The sequence below is a fragment of the Larus michahellis genome, chromosome 5 (genome assembly GCF_964199755.1).
Source record: "Larus michahellis chromosome 5, bLarMic1.1, whole genome shotgun sequence".
Lineage (NCBI taxonomy): Eukaryota > Metazoa > Chordata > Aves > Charadriiformes > Laridae > Larus > Larus michahellis.
Genome location: NC_133900.1, coordinates 76712601 through 76732536, shown reverse-complemented (window position 1 = coordinate 76732536; position 19936 = coordinate 76712601). Strand labels below are relative to the sequence as shown.

Genomic DNA, 19936 nt, shown 5'->3' with positions numbered 1-19936 from the left:
TCAATGTCTGTAAAATCAGCATAACCTCATCTGTAAAAGCAAGGTTACAGTTATGTGGTCACTTTGCACCAACGTAAATCCAGGGTCCTGCAAAAAAAGACAAAAAAAAAAAAAAGAAAGAAAGAAAAATCAGTACAGCTTTTTGTCCTGCCTTCATTTGGCTCCTTGGCCAGCCCTGGCATTTCATGGCTGCAGGGAGAACCAGAGTAGGGAACTGACCCTGCTCAGTACTGCCCCTTTCCCAGGGACCGTGTTCAGCCAGATCCCACTGGCTCACAACTGGAAACCGGTGCTGGCACAAGGGGTGGTAAGGGGTGGCCTGGGGGAGTAGATGAGGGAACAGCAACTTGTCGTAGAACTGTGAATTTTGGGACAATTAAAGTAACCATGAAACCATGACCTCTAACAGATCATGATTTAGATATCTGTTTTTTAAAACTAAGTTCCGAATACTACTACAAGCACATAGTTACTAAACAATTGAGTTCTGATCACGCTTGAATCTTGAAATACTAAACTGTTATTAATACCATATAAGCTGAAAGTATATTTTAAATCATTGGCCACTGTAAGGTTTAGTAGTGGATTTATTATACAGTAGTAAACATCCATTAGAGTTCGTCTTGGTATTGAAAGGCATCTTTGCAAGAAAGAAATGAGCAGTTTACACAATCCATGGACAGGTATAATCAAAAAGCTCAGCTCATTGCTAGAGGTGAGATCAAGTACACTTATATAGCTAACAATCAGACTTCAGATCCTAAGTATAGAGAAGCTACGCAGAATATTTGTATTTACAGCAAAGCACCAGTCTTGCAGCAGTACGGTGGGCAAAACTGGGAGGCAAGCAAGTAGATCTTTGAGCTTTGGGACTTTCAAATAACGTTTGACCACAACTTTTTCTGAACATCGTCCTTAATTGTCGGAAGAGACATTGGTCTCCCTATTTAAGGGGGAGATGCACTGTTCTTGGAGATGCACGTGCTATAATTGCCACCACTGTTATAATGATACGGGGGGGAGGTTACGTTGATTGAGCTCTGCAGTAAAAAGGTTGTTCGGTTTTACAAATGTTTTTCTCTATACACTGGCGACTAAATCAATCACGTCATTCAAGTCACATGCAAACATAAGCAGCATTCTGAGAATCTGTTCCAGTGTTTTTGTTGCAGAGAACATTCTGCCTCTGAAAGAAACAGTGCTATTTTGAAGTCCACTGTTTCTAAACAAATTCAGTCTTACTAGAGAAGAGTTTAAATTCTCAGCTTCCCTCCTCTATTTGTCACGAAATGTCTGCACAAGAAAAACATGACTCTGCTATAACTTCTGGAAGTTTGCAACAACCTTCATCATGCATTGCTACATCTGCCACAACAGAAAGCCTAAAATAATCTTTAAACAGTTCTCTCAGGTCACTTGCATGGCTTCAAAACTCTTCGGTTAGTTCATTTTTTTCTGATTAAATGAACCAGAAGTAACACCAAAATATTTAAAAGAGATTTCCAAATAGCTTTGCATGGAAGGGTGGTCTATGCAGGGACAGAATATTAACAGTGCAGGCAAGTTTTGTATATTGCCAGACTTCTGTGAAGTTTGCCCTTCTACATTTACAGAAAATTACTTCTGCATTTTTGTTGTTTTCTGTACCACAAGTGTCCTGTTTGGATTAGCACTGATATTTCCCACTCTGCTAGTCATTGCCTTATCTTTTTCATACCATTTTCATCCTAGTGCTACTTATTTGTTCCTTCATTTTTCTGCAAGCCTTGTTATGTGATCCACAGTGTTGCACTTTAGTGTTGCTGAATAGCACAACAAAGGAAAGAAAAAAAAAACAAAAAACCAAACAAAACCACCCCAAATTGCATCTTCCATTTTGCCCATCTTGACAATAGGACTTGTAACTGGATCATATCACACGTAGAGCACCCCACATCACATCACCTCACCTCTTTCAACCTGCATTCTTAATTTAACTCTTAATTTAATAGGTTAGCATTTTAACCATCTAAGTAATTTCTGTTTCTCACCTGGAAGAAGTTGGAGAGTGGTTTATGGGTTTTGATTCTCATGTGATGCTCTGATACTTTCCTCACTGCACAAACGAAGTAGGTCCATTCTGCAGTAGAGCAGATTAACATGTGACTTGTTTAAAGTAGGCCTTATGCATCTGGTTTCACACTTTTTGTGCCTTGATCCTGGGTATCCTTTCAGACACGGGGTTGCTTGGATCCCTGAGATTCAGTCTGGTTGATATATACCTGTCTGTATCATATAACTTTCTGTACAAGAACTTGAGCTCTTCTCTCCACATTGAATCCCCTGCTTCCTTCTTTCCACCATCAGCTCTGAAGTTCCATATTTTCTTTGTTGCCTCTTTATAGAGGTGTCTATAATCTAGTCATGCTTCAGGGAACAGGGGAAGAAAATACTCTTTGCTGAATGCATCCTATCTCGGCTTTCCTCTATTCCCTTTCTCGTCTAACAGCCTCCTCCAGACATGAGAGGGATTGGAAACTGTGTTTGGCAGACAAGCGTAGAGAATCTCTCATGTAAACTGCTAACTCGAGCAATAATACCAAAACCAGAACAATAAATGCAGCTTCTTCTGTCTCTAGCTAGATATCTAAATAAATGACCAGTTTCTCAGACACCGTAAAGCACTGGGCTGATTTCAACGAGTTTCGTATTCCTACATTTTGTCATTCAATATATAAAAATTCTCAGCCAATTCCTGGTAATGGGCCAACCCAATCTATTTTTTTTTAATTAGCGTCTCCAGGTAAACTTGCAATATCTACTTCTGACATATTTAAACCTATCATCAATGTACAAAGTCTCTCTGCTGCACAAATCAGAGTGCATGCGTGCATGTGTGTGTGTTTATCTGACTTGTAAATACCTAGAAATATAAATAAACCCACAGGACTCAAAAGAGTAATATAAAACTAAAGTAAAAGGCAGAAGCAGTTAAATATTTATATTTTTACCAAAAAAAACCCCACATGAATGATAACTTGGATGTCTTCAAGCCAAGCCCTCGTGGCAGGATTTACAAGGTTAAGTAACCAGCTAAACCAGCTCCCCTTATATGAGGATTTGTTATAATTTTTGTATAACAGCACATTTCTTCCATAATGCCTCCTAGCTTTGCAGAAACGTTTTGGTTGCAAAGAAAAGCAAATACAGCAAATTCTCTGCAACCTTTTAAGTTAACTAGACTTGAAACACTCGGTGGAGACTCCCCCCTCCATGCACACAAATAACAGGGAAATTGATTAAGCTATTATTAGCGAGGGAATTTTGTTGTGGGTTTCTTAATAGGCTGTTTTTTTCATTTATTGACATCGCAATCAGATTAATGAATGGATACCTTATCTAAAAAGATTGATTTGATAGTGCAACCTCTATTCTTAAAACTCCTCATTTACTAGGGTAGCATGATAACTGTTTAAGACAAGCACTTCTATTTCTCACCTGGGAGAAGTTAGAGTGTACAGTTGTTTGTGGGGTTTAATTCTCATGTTTGTCTTAGGCCTGATTCAAAGTTCATTGCAATCATGGGAAGATTGTCGGGTAGAGTGTCACTAATAGACTTCACGTAAGTAGTAGCCATCATCTGGTTTCTATGTTTTCAGTAGTAAACTGGAGGACAAACTAGGTTTTATATTCACTCCTCTTCCCCCGTCCTCTTTGCACTATCTTCCCTGCAGTGTAAAGCTGAAAATATTGGGTTTGCTTTCCATTTGTAAACAATTCCTTCCTCCCAGGTTTGAAATGCATTAGATGATCTCTTCAGAGAAAAGCTTTTTTCCCACAAAGGCAGTCAAGGATGAGAGCAGGTTACCAGCGAGTTTGGGTATTCTCTATCCATGGGGGTTTCCATAACCTGACTGGATCAAACCTTGGTCTGCTGTCACAACTGGCCCTACTTGAGGAGAAGGTTTGTCTAGAGACCTCCAAAGTCCTATCCAACAAATTAACCTGTGATAAGCCTTATTTTTTGCTGTCCGTGTACCTATTCTTTGTCTCTTTCAAATCTTAAGACTGACAAAAGGTGAAGAAATTGAGGTGAGGGGATCATAGGTGGAGAGAGTGGTTTAAGCAAAGTGTCCTAAATGCCACACAGGTTCTCACATCATTTGTGTTGTCTTTCAAAAGCATATTGCAAGTGTTAAAAACTATCACAGAATCACCAAATAGTGCATTTGGAGGGCTCCTCTTCAGATTGTCTATTCCAAGCAGAGTCAGAGCAGGTTTCCTCGGACTGTGTCCAGTCAGATTTTTAATATCTCCATGATGGAGACTCTATAACCTCTCTGGAAAACCTATTCCACTGCTCAGTCACCCTCACAGTATTTTTTTTTTCTTAGGTCTTAATGGAATGTCTTGTATCTTGGTTTGTTCCCATTGCTTCTTGTCCTGTCTCTGGTTACCAGTAAGTGTCTGGTTCTATCTTCTTACTCGCTCATCAGGTCGATCCCTCCTGAGCCTTCTCTTCTCCAGGCCAAACAGTTCCGGCTTTCTCAGCCTCTCCTTGTATGAAGGACTCTCCAAGCCCTTAATCCTCTTCACTGGACTTGTTCCAGTATGTCTATGTCTCTCTTGTACTGGGGAGTCCAAGACTGAACCCAGATATGTCTTACCAGGGCTGAATGGAGGGGAAGGATCCCCTCCTTGTCCTGCTGGCAACGTTCTTCCTAGTGCAGCCCAGATAATGTTGGTCCTTATTTGCCGTGAGGTTACATTGCTCGCTTATAACTATCCTCACCTTTTTGTTTCCAGGAGGGTCTCATGTCTTAAGGATGAACAAATCACAACTTATGAAGTATACTAATGGGCCAAATATGTGAAATCTTTTGTGTTTGTCATATATCAGTTATATTTCCCAAGCCCAAATTTTCTTTTAAGAATGAGGTGTCCTAAGTGTTTGTGCAGCATCAGGCATCCAGAAACCTGTAACTCACTCTCAAGCATTTCCAAATTGGATAAATGTGAATAGTTGGAGTCCAAAAAACTTGTCACAGTTCAAATATTGATTTCCAAATGATAAGTTTTATTGCCTGAAGAAAGTGATCTCTAATATTATGGAAACTGAAGTCCTCAGAAAGTCTTTGCATTTTTAACTGTGTTATACAGATAGTAAAATTGTGATATTACATTTTTAAATATTATAAAATACAAAAGATAATAATAGATAAATTCAAAGATACTCAATGATTTGTGATCAATTTACTTACATTTTCTCACATGCTGTTTCTTTCCGATGATACAATTTGGAGTTTGGAGTTCCCACAGAAATTATTCTTAATTCATTTGATTTCAATAGATATGATGACCCTTGTAAGCAGTCATTGGCATCAGTTCTTGTCCCTTGATTTTCTTTGAACATTTAGTTTGATGAATCAAAAAGCCAGAAAATCAGGCTTAAAGAAAATCACAGAGACCAGAACGGAACTCCTGAAGGGCAAACCCTCCCTCTGATATAACTGCAAAACTAAAACAAATCAAAGCAAAACAGCTCCCTTTCCACCAATCTATAAAGTAGGCATATATAAGTACACAAATATAATTGCTTGTTTGTGTAGTTGTAAAACACATGCCAACAGACGCATATCAAAGCTAAACTTCATAATATCATTGATGCTGATTTAATTTTGATGATTAAAATAAAGTCACTACTTTGCCTTGCTGAGTCTCTGATTTATGGCGTAATAGGAAAGCAATAAAAAGTTCGCTGAAGTTTTTTCTTCTTAATTTTGCACAAAATTACTAGATCTGAGGTAGTTTTGCAATAATATAAAAAATGTAGCATCAGTCGTCTATCACTCACATTCCAATTAATCACAGTTCTATTTAATCACAGTATTTTTCCAGTCTGATAATTAGTGCTCAGATTACTCTCATAATATTCTCCACAAAACCGAAGTCTTTCCCCTCATAGCAAACAGAAATGGGGTCCAGTGAAGGTAAAAACTTGCTTTTTGCTTACTTGGTAAGTCATAGCCATAAGAGTGTAGTCATAAAAGGTGACTGTAATGCTAATTTAGGAAATATGAAGGAGAAGAAGGAAATTGGAAAGTAATTGAATATTCTTCGTGCTGGAAAGAGCATGATTAATGATTTTATGTTTAACTCTATTTTTTCATTTTCCACCCAATGAAGACAGATTATGTTCTTGTTGTGCTCTGTGCATGATTTGATTTTGGCAAATTTTCATAGTCATAATCCTGACACGATCCTAAATCAGGAATGGTTACTGGGAGTTGGGTGTCATCAGACCAGCTACTGTGAACAAGTGTAACTCCAAAGACAGAAAGCTGGATTTCACCCATCATCTATAGTTTATAATGTTGTATTGTAAGTATAAGATAATTATCTTCTACACTGGACAAGGTATACCATTTAGAGCTGTTAATTTTACGTTCTGTTGGTTACCTGAATTAGTGCCACCAATTATTATTTGCATTGGTATTGCAGGAGAATTGGTATAATGTTAATGCAGTCACGACAGTCTGAGAAGTCTATGTTTTCCATTAACGTCTACCCATGGTAATATGACATTAGCTAGAACGTGACCGTGATTGACTGACTTTGTACTACAGAGCTGTGGTGTTTCAAGAGCGACCACTTAGAATCATAGAATGGTTTGGGTTGGAAGGAGACCTTAAAGGTTGTCTCCTTTCAACCCACTGCCATGGGCAGGGACACCTCCCACTAGACCAGACTGGCTGCCCAGAGAGGTGGTGAAGTCTCCATCTCTGGAGACATTCCAAACCCACCTGGACGCGTTCCTGTGCAACCTGCTCTGGGTGACCCTGCTTTGGCAGGGGGTTGGACTGGATGATCTCCAGAGGTCCCTTCCAACCCCTACCATTCTGTGATTTTGTGATTCTGTGTGAAGTTACTAAAGAGGAATGCTTTTGTTTAGATTAAATTAGTTTTGAATGTGAAAGATGTCAAGTTTCTGCAGTGGAAATCACGTTAAATTCAGACCTTATCTGTAAGTAGCACATGAGTTTGAAAGATCTTGTGAAAAGTTAGGGAAATGGAGAAGCTTCACCTCACTTCTAGTCCTGAAATCTTCCAGTTCCTGGAATTTACCAGCTCGGGTATATTTGGATTTTATGCTCCCTGTCATATTCCAACACATTTTCCTCTGTTCCCCAGGGAGTGCAGCGCTATTCCTGTAAGCACTATGCTCCACAGAAGGAAGTATAAAAAGCACCTGTTTTGTTAAGAGCATGTGTTATTCAGAGATTGACTTTCTGATGTAATTGCATTTATTACATTTCTTTTAAGGACACGGTAGTGAAAAATCATAACTGTTACATTATATGGCAATCAAGTGCCTCTGAAGACTTCTCTTTTGCCAGCATGACTTATTTGTGGGTTTAACAGGAATTAAAAATTGCGTGTAAACCAGTGCTATTGAATACTTTATATTTGGAAAATTGAGTCAGCTATCTAAAGTTCTTGTAAGAAAAATGAGAAGAAAAAATACCTTCCCAAAACCTTGCGTGAATGGGTAGGGACAGCTGTGTGCATGAGCATGTCTCCTCACCTGTGCATGTGTAGGCCAGTGTATGTTCATGTTATTTGTTTCATTTTCCGTCTATTTTAAATATTATCTCAAAATATAATTTATAATAGTAATCTTACTGTGATTTTTGCTGGTGTCCAAGCCTTGTGTCTTATGTCAAAAATGAATGGAGTGCTTTAACTTTTTCATTGTGTTTTAATGTTCTCCACCTGCAATCCCTCCAATATAATGAAGAATAGGACTCTAATATAGTACTGTAGAGTATAAAATTTAGAGAAAGATTAAACTCTTATGTATTTTTCAAAGTTTGTGAACTGTACACTGGAATGTAGAAGGATGAAAATTACACATCAATTTATACACCTGCTAGGAAAAATCAACAGACAATTCCAAAATAGCATATTTTTCAGTTTTCTTTGCTTGTTTTCAGTTCAGATGAAAACCTTCGCAGTACTAAAAATCAGTGATTTAATAACTTTTTATTTCTCAAAAAGGGGAATTTTTAGCAAGGAAAGACAAGAGCGACTAATTTAATGCCATCTAAAATACACAGCATTAATACAAGACTTTATGTCTGTCCAGTTGGCTGCAGATCAACAATAGCAGACAAAACTCAGCCAGCTTTTTCCGTAAAAGATGCCTTTCTTTTGTGGGTAATCAAGCTCGCCTCGTCAGTTGTGCGTTAGGCTTACCTCTAAAAATAAAGGTCTCCTTTTCAAAGAAATGATGATGTTCTTGACACAAAAGTGTCAGGGAGGAAGGAGGCTGGTGGTGTCCTGATGGCCCTACCATGAGGTAGCTTGGAGTGGGACATCCTCTCCCCTCCTTAACCACAGGGGACCCCACGGGCACTAACGGGGGTTTGCTCTGGTCTGGAAACCAGCAGATCCTTTGAAAGGAAGCACTTATAGGGAAGGTGGGAGTGATTCAGTCCCCCTGTGGGTATTAAGCGAGAGAACAAAGTTAGTTTTGTGTACTAACTACTGTAGTGCTATACTAACTACTTTTTTGTTGTGAAAATTAAAATATGTTTTGCTCTTAACAGTACATATTTCTTTTCAAAAGGTACCCTTTACTTAGGCTCTATTCAGCTGAAAGAGGTCTGTGGGAAAAGGGGCTACAGTAGGACGAAATGTGGCACGTGTGTGTGTGATGTAAAACAGTGGCTACAGGAGAAGGGGAAAAATACACTTTGAGACATACAGGGTTTAAGAGAGGAAGGAAGTAAAGAGTATCGGCTTCAGTTGTTTTGCCATACCCCGATAAGACAAAATGGATGTATTAAATCCAAACTTAACCAGTGTTGTAGTCCTTAACTGGTTTCTTTTGTTTGAGTAGGTTAAAATCATTGTAACGTACTGATAATACGGGCATAAAACTGTTGCAACTTTAAAAAAAAAAGGGGGGGTAAATTTTAGAAATACTCTGATCAATGCTGTCAGTGTTTGTTGTTTATCCATCAAATGTTCAAAATAAAAATATAACGTTGTGCACAAATAACATTATATTCAGAATTGCCAGGTGTTCTCCATGCAGAGCGCTATAGGGACATCATGTTAATAAACAACTTCGGTTTGTAAATGCAAGCACAAAGCAGCTCGGTAGCATAAAGGCAAACAAGCACTTGAAGGCATAGGAGTACATAAGGAAAAAAAACAGTGTTATTTTTTTCAATAACAATATAAGCTCCAAAATGACAAAAGCGTCTAAAAAAGTGGCTGAATCTCATCTGCAAGCCCGTTCTCAAAAATGTTTTCATTTTGTTAGCGTTGTTTGCTGATGCTAGCAACAGGGCTTGTGAACTGTTTTCCTTGTAAAAATGTTTGGATTTCTTTTCATATGACCTTAACTTTGGGGGTTTAATACTTAATTTAGGAGTAATTCAGGCATCCTTCATTCTGGGAACAGTTACAATGCTTTCTGTTCTAAACATATGACTGTATTGGAATTTAACTAGCTCCTTTATCACACCAGTGAGGATACAAATTAAAAGAAATATTGTTTTTTCCAGTTCATGACCTAAAGTATTTCCTCTTTGTGTGGAGACATGTTAAAATCTCCAGACAAATAACATCTCAAGTTTGACCTACTGTATGTGTTTGTGATACATTTCTCAATTGACCAATACACAAGTCTGCAAAGGCAGAAATTAAGGTTGTAAGGGCAGTCTTTGACCAGGCACCTTCCAATGCCTGAGTTTTGAGTTCAAAATGATAAAGGCAGGATTTCTGTATAATTCTATAAACGTAATTTGTATTTTTGCGTTCTAATTTAGAAGGTAACTACCTATCAGTGGGGGAAAATGTGAAAGACTGGATGCAAAGGAAATGCAGCGTTTTCAAAAGAAAACAAATGAATTGCTAATATCTTGCTGGCTTTAGATCATATCACACTTCAGTAATAAAATCTCAGAATATACACACAAGGGAGATGCAAAAAAGACAAATAGGCTATAAAGCTCTTGGAAATTTATTGGATAACGTCCAGGCTAAAACTGTCTAAACGTAAATTAATCTTATAATAATATTTATTTAGTGTGTTGTACTGAATTGCCAAGTCCAGTTTTTTTATTTGTATATGTTAAATTTTTTAGATAATGCTTAGGTTTTCACAGATACAACTTAATAGTGCCCCAGCCAAACAGAAGGTGATTATTGTGGTATTCGGTAAATTGTAACAAATAGAAACTATAGTTAAAATGTTAAAACTTCTCATGACAAGGTTGATGTCAACAGCAGTCAGAACCACAAACCATTGCTAGGACTTCTGAACAAAATAGCTAAAGTCCATACGGATAATATTATTGTTTTCTGAAAGTGGTGTTTGCCTGCAAAGCCAGCCAGTTGTGTCAAGCCTGAATATCACTTTGAGCAATATTTTACCACCTCTTCATTTCAGCAGGTTCTTCTCCAGCATTCTCAATCTGCTACAGGCAGAGAAAGATTGTATTTTTTTGGCAGGATAAGTCAAACACTTTGCTTGGGGAAAATTCCAGATTTTTCTTTTTTTTTTTTTTTGGTCTTCATGTAAAAAGCCTGTTATCTCCTAGTCTGAAAAAAAAAACCCACAAAACAAAGTAGAAACCCCACACAGTCGCCTCCACTCATTTTGTTGTGGTGTGGCAGTTAACTTTTGGGTTTTAAGTCAAGTGTAAATTTTAGGTTGATTAGCCTTTCCGGTGGTATATTTCCAAGCAAAACTAATAGAAATAAATACCGTGTAGGAGGCTAGTTTTGGTAGCAACACTGCCTTGCTCTGGGTGGGTAAACTGGCTACAATCTCACCCACCATGGCAAACGCCACCCCATGCCACAAAGGAGGTCACGTCTCCTGTGTTAGCAGACCTTTATTTGCTCCATCGGGCTTTCTGCACCCATGCAGATTAGAAGAAATAACTTTTCTGACATTTTCAGACATCAATTTCACATCAGTTAAAGTGAAGATGCATGGAGTTTCAATGAATCATTTGGGACATTGTGTTTTCGGTTTGAAACGGAAACTTAACCCGTTTCAGTGATTGCTACGTTGTTTTGAGGTAATATTCTCTCAGGGTCATTCTAAACTTAGTTCAGGTTCATCGGAAAGTCCTGAAAATTCATCAGCTTTTTCAGCAACCCAATCCAAAATATCATGTTGTAATAAAAAATGAAATGCACACTCTCCCTGGGTTTGGCCTTTGCTATGAACGTTGTTCGTAACTCTGCTATGGCCTGACAGATCTGTATTTCTGCTTTTCTGAGATTTAGTTAACTAATCTTCGTCACCTCTGTCTTCACAAAAAGACCATGTAGACCGTGTTTTATATGACTATTTTATCTATACAGTTACTTTAATTCATGTTCTGCGACGTATTTGAAGCAGTCTATAAAAACTTTACTGATAGAATCCTAACTACCTGGAGAATTCTCTGTGTAGCCTGAAAAACAGTTTAATGACTATCAAAAAAGGCTGATTTGGTCATTTATGTTACCTACTTCTCGGACGCAAAGAAGTAATTATAACATCTTTGTTTCCATTTCTTGAGAAGGATTTATAAAAAAACTATTTTAAGTGAGTTAATGGAACTTCCTATTTTCTAACTTCCTATTATGAAAATCCACACAGGAACCACGGGGGGTTTTCATAGTCCTGAATTTTGAGGCAGGCTAGTTGGCCAACTTTTGTGTTAACTCTCCATATAAAGGGGAAAGCGAGAGAGGAACTCCTTGAGGGCATGATTTAGTCTTCCTACCTGAAGATCTTGCTTTGGGTTGCTCTTTTGGGGATCTTCTCCGTCTCCATTTGCCACAAATGGAGTATAGGGAAATAAGCTGCATAAACTAGATCTTTAAGGCTGTGATATGAATACCCATCATCCTTCTCTCTTTCCCATCAGTGCATCTACAGTGCAGTGTTTACTATAATGTTAACGTTATGTCACGTATATCAAGAATTTCCAACCAAGACAGAAATCTCTGCTAAGAATTGAGAAAACATAGTTACGCTGATGAGTTGTGCAAGGAAAAGCAGTTGTGGTTACCCTCAGCTGGAAAACGCCTTCTTTGAACTTCCTTCTCTCCCTTTTCGATCATACGTTAACCTTCATCATTTGCATTCATACAATCAAATTAATTAGCTTGGGATGAATATTTGGAGGAGTGTTAGAATCAGTAGCTCTTTAAAGAGTGTGTGTATCAAGGAAGTGGTAATGATGCATTTGTACTAAACAATTGTAGGGTTTTTTAAATGTAATTGCTATAATGGATGTATATTAAATATTAATATAAAAAGTTTTTCCAGCAGTATGTCAATGCTCAGTGAATTGACTACACAAAACAGTATTTTTTGCAAAAAATAGATTTTTCTGCTTATTATTCAACGTACATTCATGCCAAATTAAGAAATGGAGCTTTCTTAATTTAAGTTTATTCTTTCCAAGTAATGCCATTTCAGATTTAGCAATTTTTTTGTTCTGTTCCTTAGGAAATAACAGAAGATCGGGATCGATCACAACTGGATTCAATGGTGCTGTTAATTATGAAACTGGACCAGCTTGACCAGGATATTGAAAATGCTCTCAGTGCAGGCTCTTCCCCATCCAGCACCCCGACGTACAAGAGGAGACACATACCTGTAAGCCAGTTTGCTTAATCTTTCTTATTATTCTAAGTAGAACCTGGTTTTACTTCACCTTTTCTTTCTTTCAGTCCTCACATTTATCAGCTCCTTGATTTTAGAACTAGAGCTCTTTTTGTAAAGAATTTATCTTGTATTTTTGTTTGTATGTATGCCCGTACGTTTTGAAGGCAGGAATATTGGAATCCAGTATTGCCTTTTGGCATCACTTCATAAACGAGGGCTTCAGAGCTCCCAGATGAAAGAAAGGGAGATCAACAAGATTCAGCAGATGTCTGGGTCTCTAATTAACACTTACTCTAAATGCAGAGTCAGCTCAGAGTCAGGATCACACCAGCCTCAGAGCATATGTGTACGTCATTTGACGTTAAATAGTTAGAACCAAAAGTAAGTCTGAGCTACAGGCCTTGTTTTTCTGCTAGCGGGAGGGTCTGTGTAATTTTTGGCGGACACACACGTATGAAATCCTCTGTCATTCCAAATAAGATTCTGTGCAGGACTGTGCACTTCAATTATTTAAATTTCTTTAATTATTTTATTTACTTAATTGCAAGAATTCCTTGCTGAGAGTAGTGCAAAGGGCAACCGGACAGCTCGCGGACATGAGTGATGTGTTCTTTTTTTCTGAAAAATGTTTACACGTGTAACTATGAAGAACATGAAATGGCTGACCCAAGGTGTTCTTGTGCAGGCTTCCTCTTAATTTCACCCACATGTGCCGCAGCTGGTTTTCAATTTGAGAAACCTGAGAAATACTGCCCCAAGATCTCTAGGCTAACATTCAGGTCATTTCGTTTTGGTAGTGGTATTTTCTTTTAAATAATGAGGGGGGTTTGCTATTAAAACCAGACTTCATTATTGCTATATAGCCAAGTGAGGAGTCTATAGGTGAGAAAATCTGTATTTAAGTTGCGGTGGGTTTGGTCAGTTGAAGATTATAGATAGATAGATAGATAGATATACTATATATATCTGTGGATATACTATATATATCTATATATATCTCCTTTTGAAAGGACGTAACATAATTACACTTCTAATAGTTCCACATTTACCCCCTGGATATCGATGTTCTCACAGCATCTCCTTGAGCAGTGATGGCACAGGAAAGCTGAAATACGAGGTTAACATCTGTTCTCTGTATCTCCCCAATCCATGCCAGCATTTTAGCTAATTTCTTACAGCAATAAAGGGAGTTGAGGCAATCTTTATAAATAAGCCTGCATGATAATCAGTGGTGGTACCCGTTCCCATGCTGCAAAGCAGCCCTCCAGAAAGACAGCTGGCATCCGACACGTTATATATGCTATTTATACACACTGATTTTCTAGGAATTTTTGAACCTTTGAGTATTATGGTTTGGATTCGGATTTTGGAAATTGAGGATCAAAAGCTTTGGTTTTCAGGACATTTATGCATTGTGTTCAGTCTTGCATTGATTTTGTAGTAATGAAGCATTTGAACGCGGTGCAAAAACGTGGGTAACAGGGCAGGGGGTCTGGTTCTGCACTGGGGCAGCATGGCTCTGCTCAGAAGGTTCTAAGAGCAGCCATACCCAAGCTGACTTCTACAGGGGCATTTCCATGGCTCCCCTGCATTTCCCAATGCTTCACGTTGCAGAGGACTCCCTGGCAGGAAACATCGGACTCAAATGGTCCTACCTAGAGTGCAGCTTTGTCTCTAATTTCTAACCCTTTTTAGAAAACAGCACACTTGCCTACTTGGCGTAGAGGCACCTGTCTAACTGGCAGACCAGAGACTTAACCAGAATTAATGAATCAAAGGGCTGCCGTTTCTTTCCAGTTCAGGAGCAAAACCCCTGAGATGTCTCTGCCCCATATTTCACCTATTCTAGGAACTTGGTATTAGGAAGCCGGGGCTTTCTCTGCACAGACTTGGCTGGGGTTAATAGTTCAGAATTTTTCTAGGTACTGTGGAGCTGTATTCACACAGGCTGCATCTCGCCGAATAATCCTGACAGTATACGGCTGCTTCTACACATAGCCAGCTCTTTGCCAGACACGTGTCACAATTTATCTGCAAGCAGTATAATCCCCTGCCTTCACTCTACGCAGTAAATCAAGCGAGTGCTATATTTTTACTTCCTCAACAATAAAACATACTACATTTCTTCTTTTTATTCTCAAAAAAAAAAAAAAAAAAAAAAAAAGGAACGTAATCAGTGTCATTAAAAGTAAGGGCATTTTAACCAGAAATAGCATTTGGCTGATAAGTGCTGATTCCAAAAATCAAGGGAGCTGTACCTCTGAATTGTGTAAACTGCTGGATGGTGATGTCATTTCAGCTGTGTAATGGTTTACAGATGTTGGCGGAGCCTGCAACGCTGCCAGAGACAGAAGGTGGGAGCACACAGGAAATACTGAACATCAGAGAAAAATGTCAGACTTCTGCAGCCCCGAACTGATTTTTCTTACCTTGCATTCTAGCGTTTAGGGGAATCGGAGCTTTGATGTTAGTGGTGATTTATAATTTCAGAACAGCAGCTAATGCAAACCACCACAGTGAAAAGGACAGCAAGTAAATGTGTAGGTGATGGAAAAGAGTAAGGGGAATTACTTTTACACAGAGAATTAAGCATATATATTTGAGTGAGTCTGTCTAAATACTTCCATTATTTAGAAGAACTATATTTTTATTTCACATTCACATTTACTAAAGAGACTTGCAACTTTTCTTTACAGGATGTTGAATCTGGTTCTGAAAGCGGTGTGGATGTTGCTTCAGTAAGTCACTCACAAACAAACTTGTCTCCTAACATCCATGCTCCCGACATAGCATCTCCCTGTTCGGTGGCCAGCTCTGGAGCCAAACCAAAGGCTGGGGTGAGTACAAAGATTATATTTTCTTAACTTCACTCATGATATCAGGTTGGAAGTGAAATAAAGATATTGTACCACAAAGAGATTGTACCGCATTATGTGCGTGACACTGAAAAAAAAAAAAGGACTAATAATGCAGGTTGTCTCAAGGTGTCACAAACAATCCTAGAAGTTTTACATTTAGAAACACATTGTTATCAGATGATGATTATAGTAAGCTGAGTTTTTATGTGAGAAAATAAACGAAAGGTGCTATTCCATTTTACTCAGACGGATAAGGTTTCCTGAAGTGGTATCACTTGGAACGTTTCCTAAATCTCATGGAGAATGCAGACAGAGAAAAAGATGGTTGAATCATGGAATCATAGAATGGTTTGGGTTGGAAGGGACCTTAAAGATCATCTAGATCCAAGCCCCTGCCCTGGGCAGGGACACCTCCCACCAGACCAGGCTGCTCAAAGCCCCATCCAGCCTGGCCTTGAACACCTCCAGGGATGGGGCAGCCACAGCTTCTCTGGGCAACCTGTTCCAGTGTCTCACCGCCCTCACAGTAAAGAATTTCTTCCTGATATCCAATCTAAATCTCCCCTCTTTCAGTTTAAAACCGTTACCCCTCATCCTATTGCTACACTCCCTGATCAAGAGTCCCTCCCCATTTTTCCTGCTGGAATCATGTAGCCTGATTTGTGATGCCCAAGCCCAGTCACCGTAGTCCTCCTGAGAGGGTAAACTCTTGGGTACTGCAGGCAGAGGTATTACCCTACTGAAGGGAAAATGTCATTCTAAGGCTAAATTTGGCAAGTGGTTCCACAGGCCGAGGATGGGAGGGCAGCCTTGGAGCAGGCAGACCCTTTGCTGCAGGTGGTGAGGAAGGGCAGACCTGGGAGCTCAGATATGGCAAGGAGCCTCCTACTGTATCCACGCATAGATACATATAGCTATTAGGAACACAGTCCTCTCTTTCTCCGTTGTCCATCTACTCAAGAATCATTCTTCTTAACGCCTCAGCCATCAGCATGTGCAGAAAAGCTTGGATGTCCTTGAAACTCCTGCCATGCTTTCTGTTCCCTCTTGCACTCCCTCACGAAAGAGAAATCTAGACTCTACTAAACTTTGCCTAGGCATAACTCCTGCTCCATCTGTTCACAAATTCAACCGCTGCTGCTAACCAAGCCAGCAGAAAATCTGGGATAAAATATTAAAATATAAAGTGCGGTTAGCATAAATATATATGTTTATAACAAGTTTATAAAAAGTAAAATAGAGGCCAACTGTCACTTACTGCACTGCAATAATAGCAAGTTAACTAATGCCTTCGATTAAGGCAGCAACAAAAGTTCTAATAAACATTTACATTTAGGATTGTTCACTTGTACAAAAATAAATTCACTTGCAATTTATCATCAGTGCATAACTATAGCAAATAGAGAGCTCTGCACTCTGTCATTGCGTAGAATACAGCACAAATTCTCAAATAAGTACATATGTTATGCTAGAAGGCGACACCCCATTTTGCCAGATCCTGAGAAGAGCACAGATACTCTCTAAGGTATTAAACATCCCTTTTGAATTTAAGTTTCTCTACTAATATTTGGGGAACTCTTAACGCCTGGCTTTGCAGAAGTGGGTCGCTTCCTTTGGAGTTAGATACTGGTGTTAATTCACCTTTAATAAGTATTTATTCAACTTTTGCTGTGATGAGTATATCATGCTGAACATATCTGTAAATATTGCTTTATTACATAATTTGTAACGTATATGATTTTAGAGAGGTCCTCTTTTTTTACTTTGTAGAGTAACTGTGAATACTCAAAAAATGTCTGCTGATGTGTGGGTTGTAGGGGTACAATACAGAGTCCCCTTTTTAAATTTTTTTTTATAAGTGAAGCCAAATTTTCTCCAAAATCAACTCTCTTTCCTAAAGTTTTTCAGGCTGCAACTCATCACACTCTATAGTGGGATTTGGGGATGGACTCCTTTTATAACTATGTTCAGACAAAGACCACGTTTTGATTTTTATCACAGTAGGTCTGATAAGTACAAAAATGTGGACCACTTTTGCTTGAGTGTAGATCTCCTGCAAATTGGGAAAAACAAGATTCTCTCAGATTTTATTTTTTTTTTATTCCTTTTGTCTTTGGGCTTTCGGGTGATTTTGACTGTGTACCCTTCTGATCCAGCAAACTGAGTAATAATGTGTGCTGTGGCTTCAACTGTTCAAAACTTCAGCTGCCTCCCTACCTGCAGTCAAACTTTATTTGAAGGCATAGGTGTTCTTGGAACACACTAGGAGAAAATAACCCTTCATTCTCACCCTCACGTGTCTTGACCCCTGTTGTTCATCTGGTCTGCGTGGCTAGATAGTCTGCTGCTAGGTGCTTGTCTGCAAACCCCTACGAGTAGAAAAGAAGTTCACATGTTCTTCTTGTAACGTTTACTGTTGGGCTCTACTCGGCATGAATTTTTAAAAATGGTATACTGAAGGGCATCTCCTTGAAACACTGCCCGGAGGAGACATCAGAGATGTCTCTCTACAGATGATTTGCATGTAAAGATCTCCTGTGAAGATCCTCGAAGTGTGGTGTTCTATCTGTAAGGGAGAGTGTTCTTGTAGTTTCTTTACTTTGTTGTTGTCAGAGTAGCTGGTGTAGGAATGAGTTTAATCTGCACTGAAAACTCAGCAAGCTCCTTTTTGATGGTAATAGGCTGTTTCAAAGATTTTACTTCCTTTTTGGTGTTTGCAACTGCAGATCTTCAAGGATTCCAGATGCTTAGTCTCCAAGGACAACTTATTTTGTTGTGTTTATTAATGATATGTAAACAGGAGTACAACTGCAATTAGTTACATTATGGAATGATATGTGGTATTTTTAAACAAACTATAGCAAACTGTTGACTGCATCAAAATCAGACCGTCCAATTAAAACACAACATCATGGGCAGACTTGGGGGAGTGGGAATAATAAGGCAGGGAGACATGGGTTCAAATCAAGTCCCCGGTAAAGAACTTGTAAAAGATATTAACCACACAAGATTTTACCATAAAGATAGGAAATTTGTGTATAGACAAACTCTCTCCGTTCATGTTAATTCAGCTTTCTATGGATTTAAAACAAAACATTTCTAACAATATCACAATGTGCTGGAATATCCATAGGCAGAATTTGGTTTTATAATCCTAGTGGAATCGATTCACTCATTGATTTATGCAAACGTAGGATATTTGAAATTTTCATGACCAGATTTTATGAAATGTTAAGCAAGATTTCCAGTAGCAGAGGTATTCCGAATTATATTTAAAATTCAGTATCAATTATAGTTTTCTTTGCAAAAGGATAGTAGATATTCTTTTAAAGAAAATTGGGGGGGGACAGGGTGTGTTTACATACACAAGTTATTTAACATTTCATAAATATTCATTTACGGATAGTCAAATCTGTTCTTGTCAGGGTGAATGCCTGTGTACGGTACACATCTATAAAAGCGTACACATGCGTGCACACGCACAGGGAGTACTCCTTATCGAACGCAGGCATAGCAAGGAAGAACAGGATTCTCCCCACAGCATCACAGAAAAGTGTTTCTATAGAAAGGTTTTTCTATAATTCTGCAGGGTGCAGCACGAAAGCCTTTGATATGCATATGTACATGGTGTTTTGGGCTTATGAGTATACAGTTGAATAACTTTCATCCCAAATTTAGGATGTCACCATTATATTTCATGGTCAGGGTAAAACAGCAGAACGTGACCAATAGAGTGTTTGGTCCAACGTATAACAAATAACTCAAAATGTGCATGTTTGGAAAGGTGCACAAATGGACAATCCTTGTGAAACAAGGATTCACATGATTGAATAGGTACATTTCCCACATAATTTAGGATTGGATAGTAAGAAATGTCTTTGGCATCTTTATATTACTTATGATTACAGAGTAAAGAATGTTCAGGCTTCTATAATTAGTACATCTCTATGTTCTGGGTTTTTATTCACCAGTCTCCAAAACAGACAATGTTTTTTGAATATTAACGCTCGAGGATATACACTTGGCAAGCATTAATCACACGAGGTTTGAAATCAGCTTAAAAAAATATGAAACCGACGGGCTTTTGCCCCAATGGTCGTGAGAAACGCTGGAAAGTGGGAGTGCCTGGTCTGGATTTACAGAGCAAGAAATGTAAATATCCTACGTGTCGTTACCTTCTACAAACTAATGCCACCCATCTGGACACTTATAACATTGTTCAACACTAAAGACCAGAAATGACTTATTTTTAAATTTGGCCTGATTATTATAAAAACAAAATGTGGCTACAGAATTTTAAAATGTATTTTAATAACAAAAGGTAAGTTAATAGCCTTCTCCAGCACCCAGTTAAAAGCTAACTAGTTAAGGAAAGCTGGAACCATTATCGTTGTCTTTTTTTTTTTTTTTCCCC

At 38.5% G+C, this 19936-nt stretch overlaps 1 protein-coding gene across 2 annotated transcripts in view; it reads left to right on the top strand.

The window, feature by feature from the left end:
- DLC1 (DLC1 Rho GTPase activating protein) overlaps positions 1–19936 on the top strand; it is a 287733-nt gene that overhangs the window by 94610 nt on the left and 173187 nt on the right. For both annotated transcript variants that reach the window (XM_074588142.1, XM_074588141.1), the window contains exons 3-4: positions 12506–12655; positions 15361–15501. In XM_074588142.1, the coding sequence (XP_074444243.1) occupies positions 12506–12655; positions 15361–15501 (291 nt within the window). The remainder of the gene's footprint in view (positions 1–12505; positions 12656–15360; positions 15502–19936) is intronic.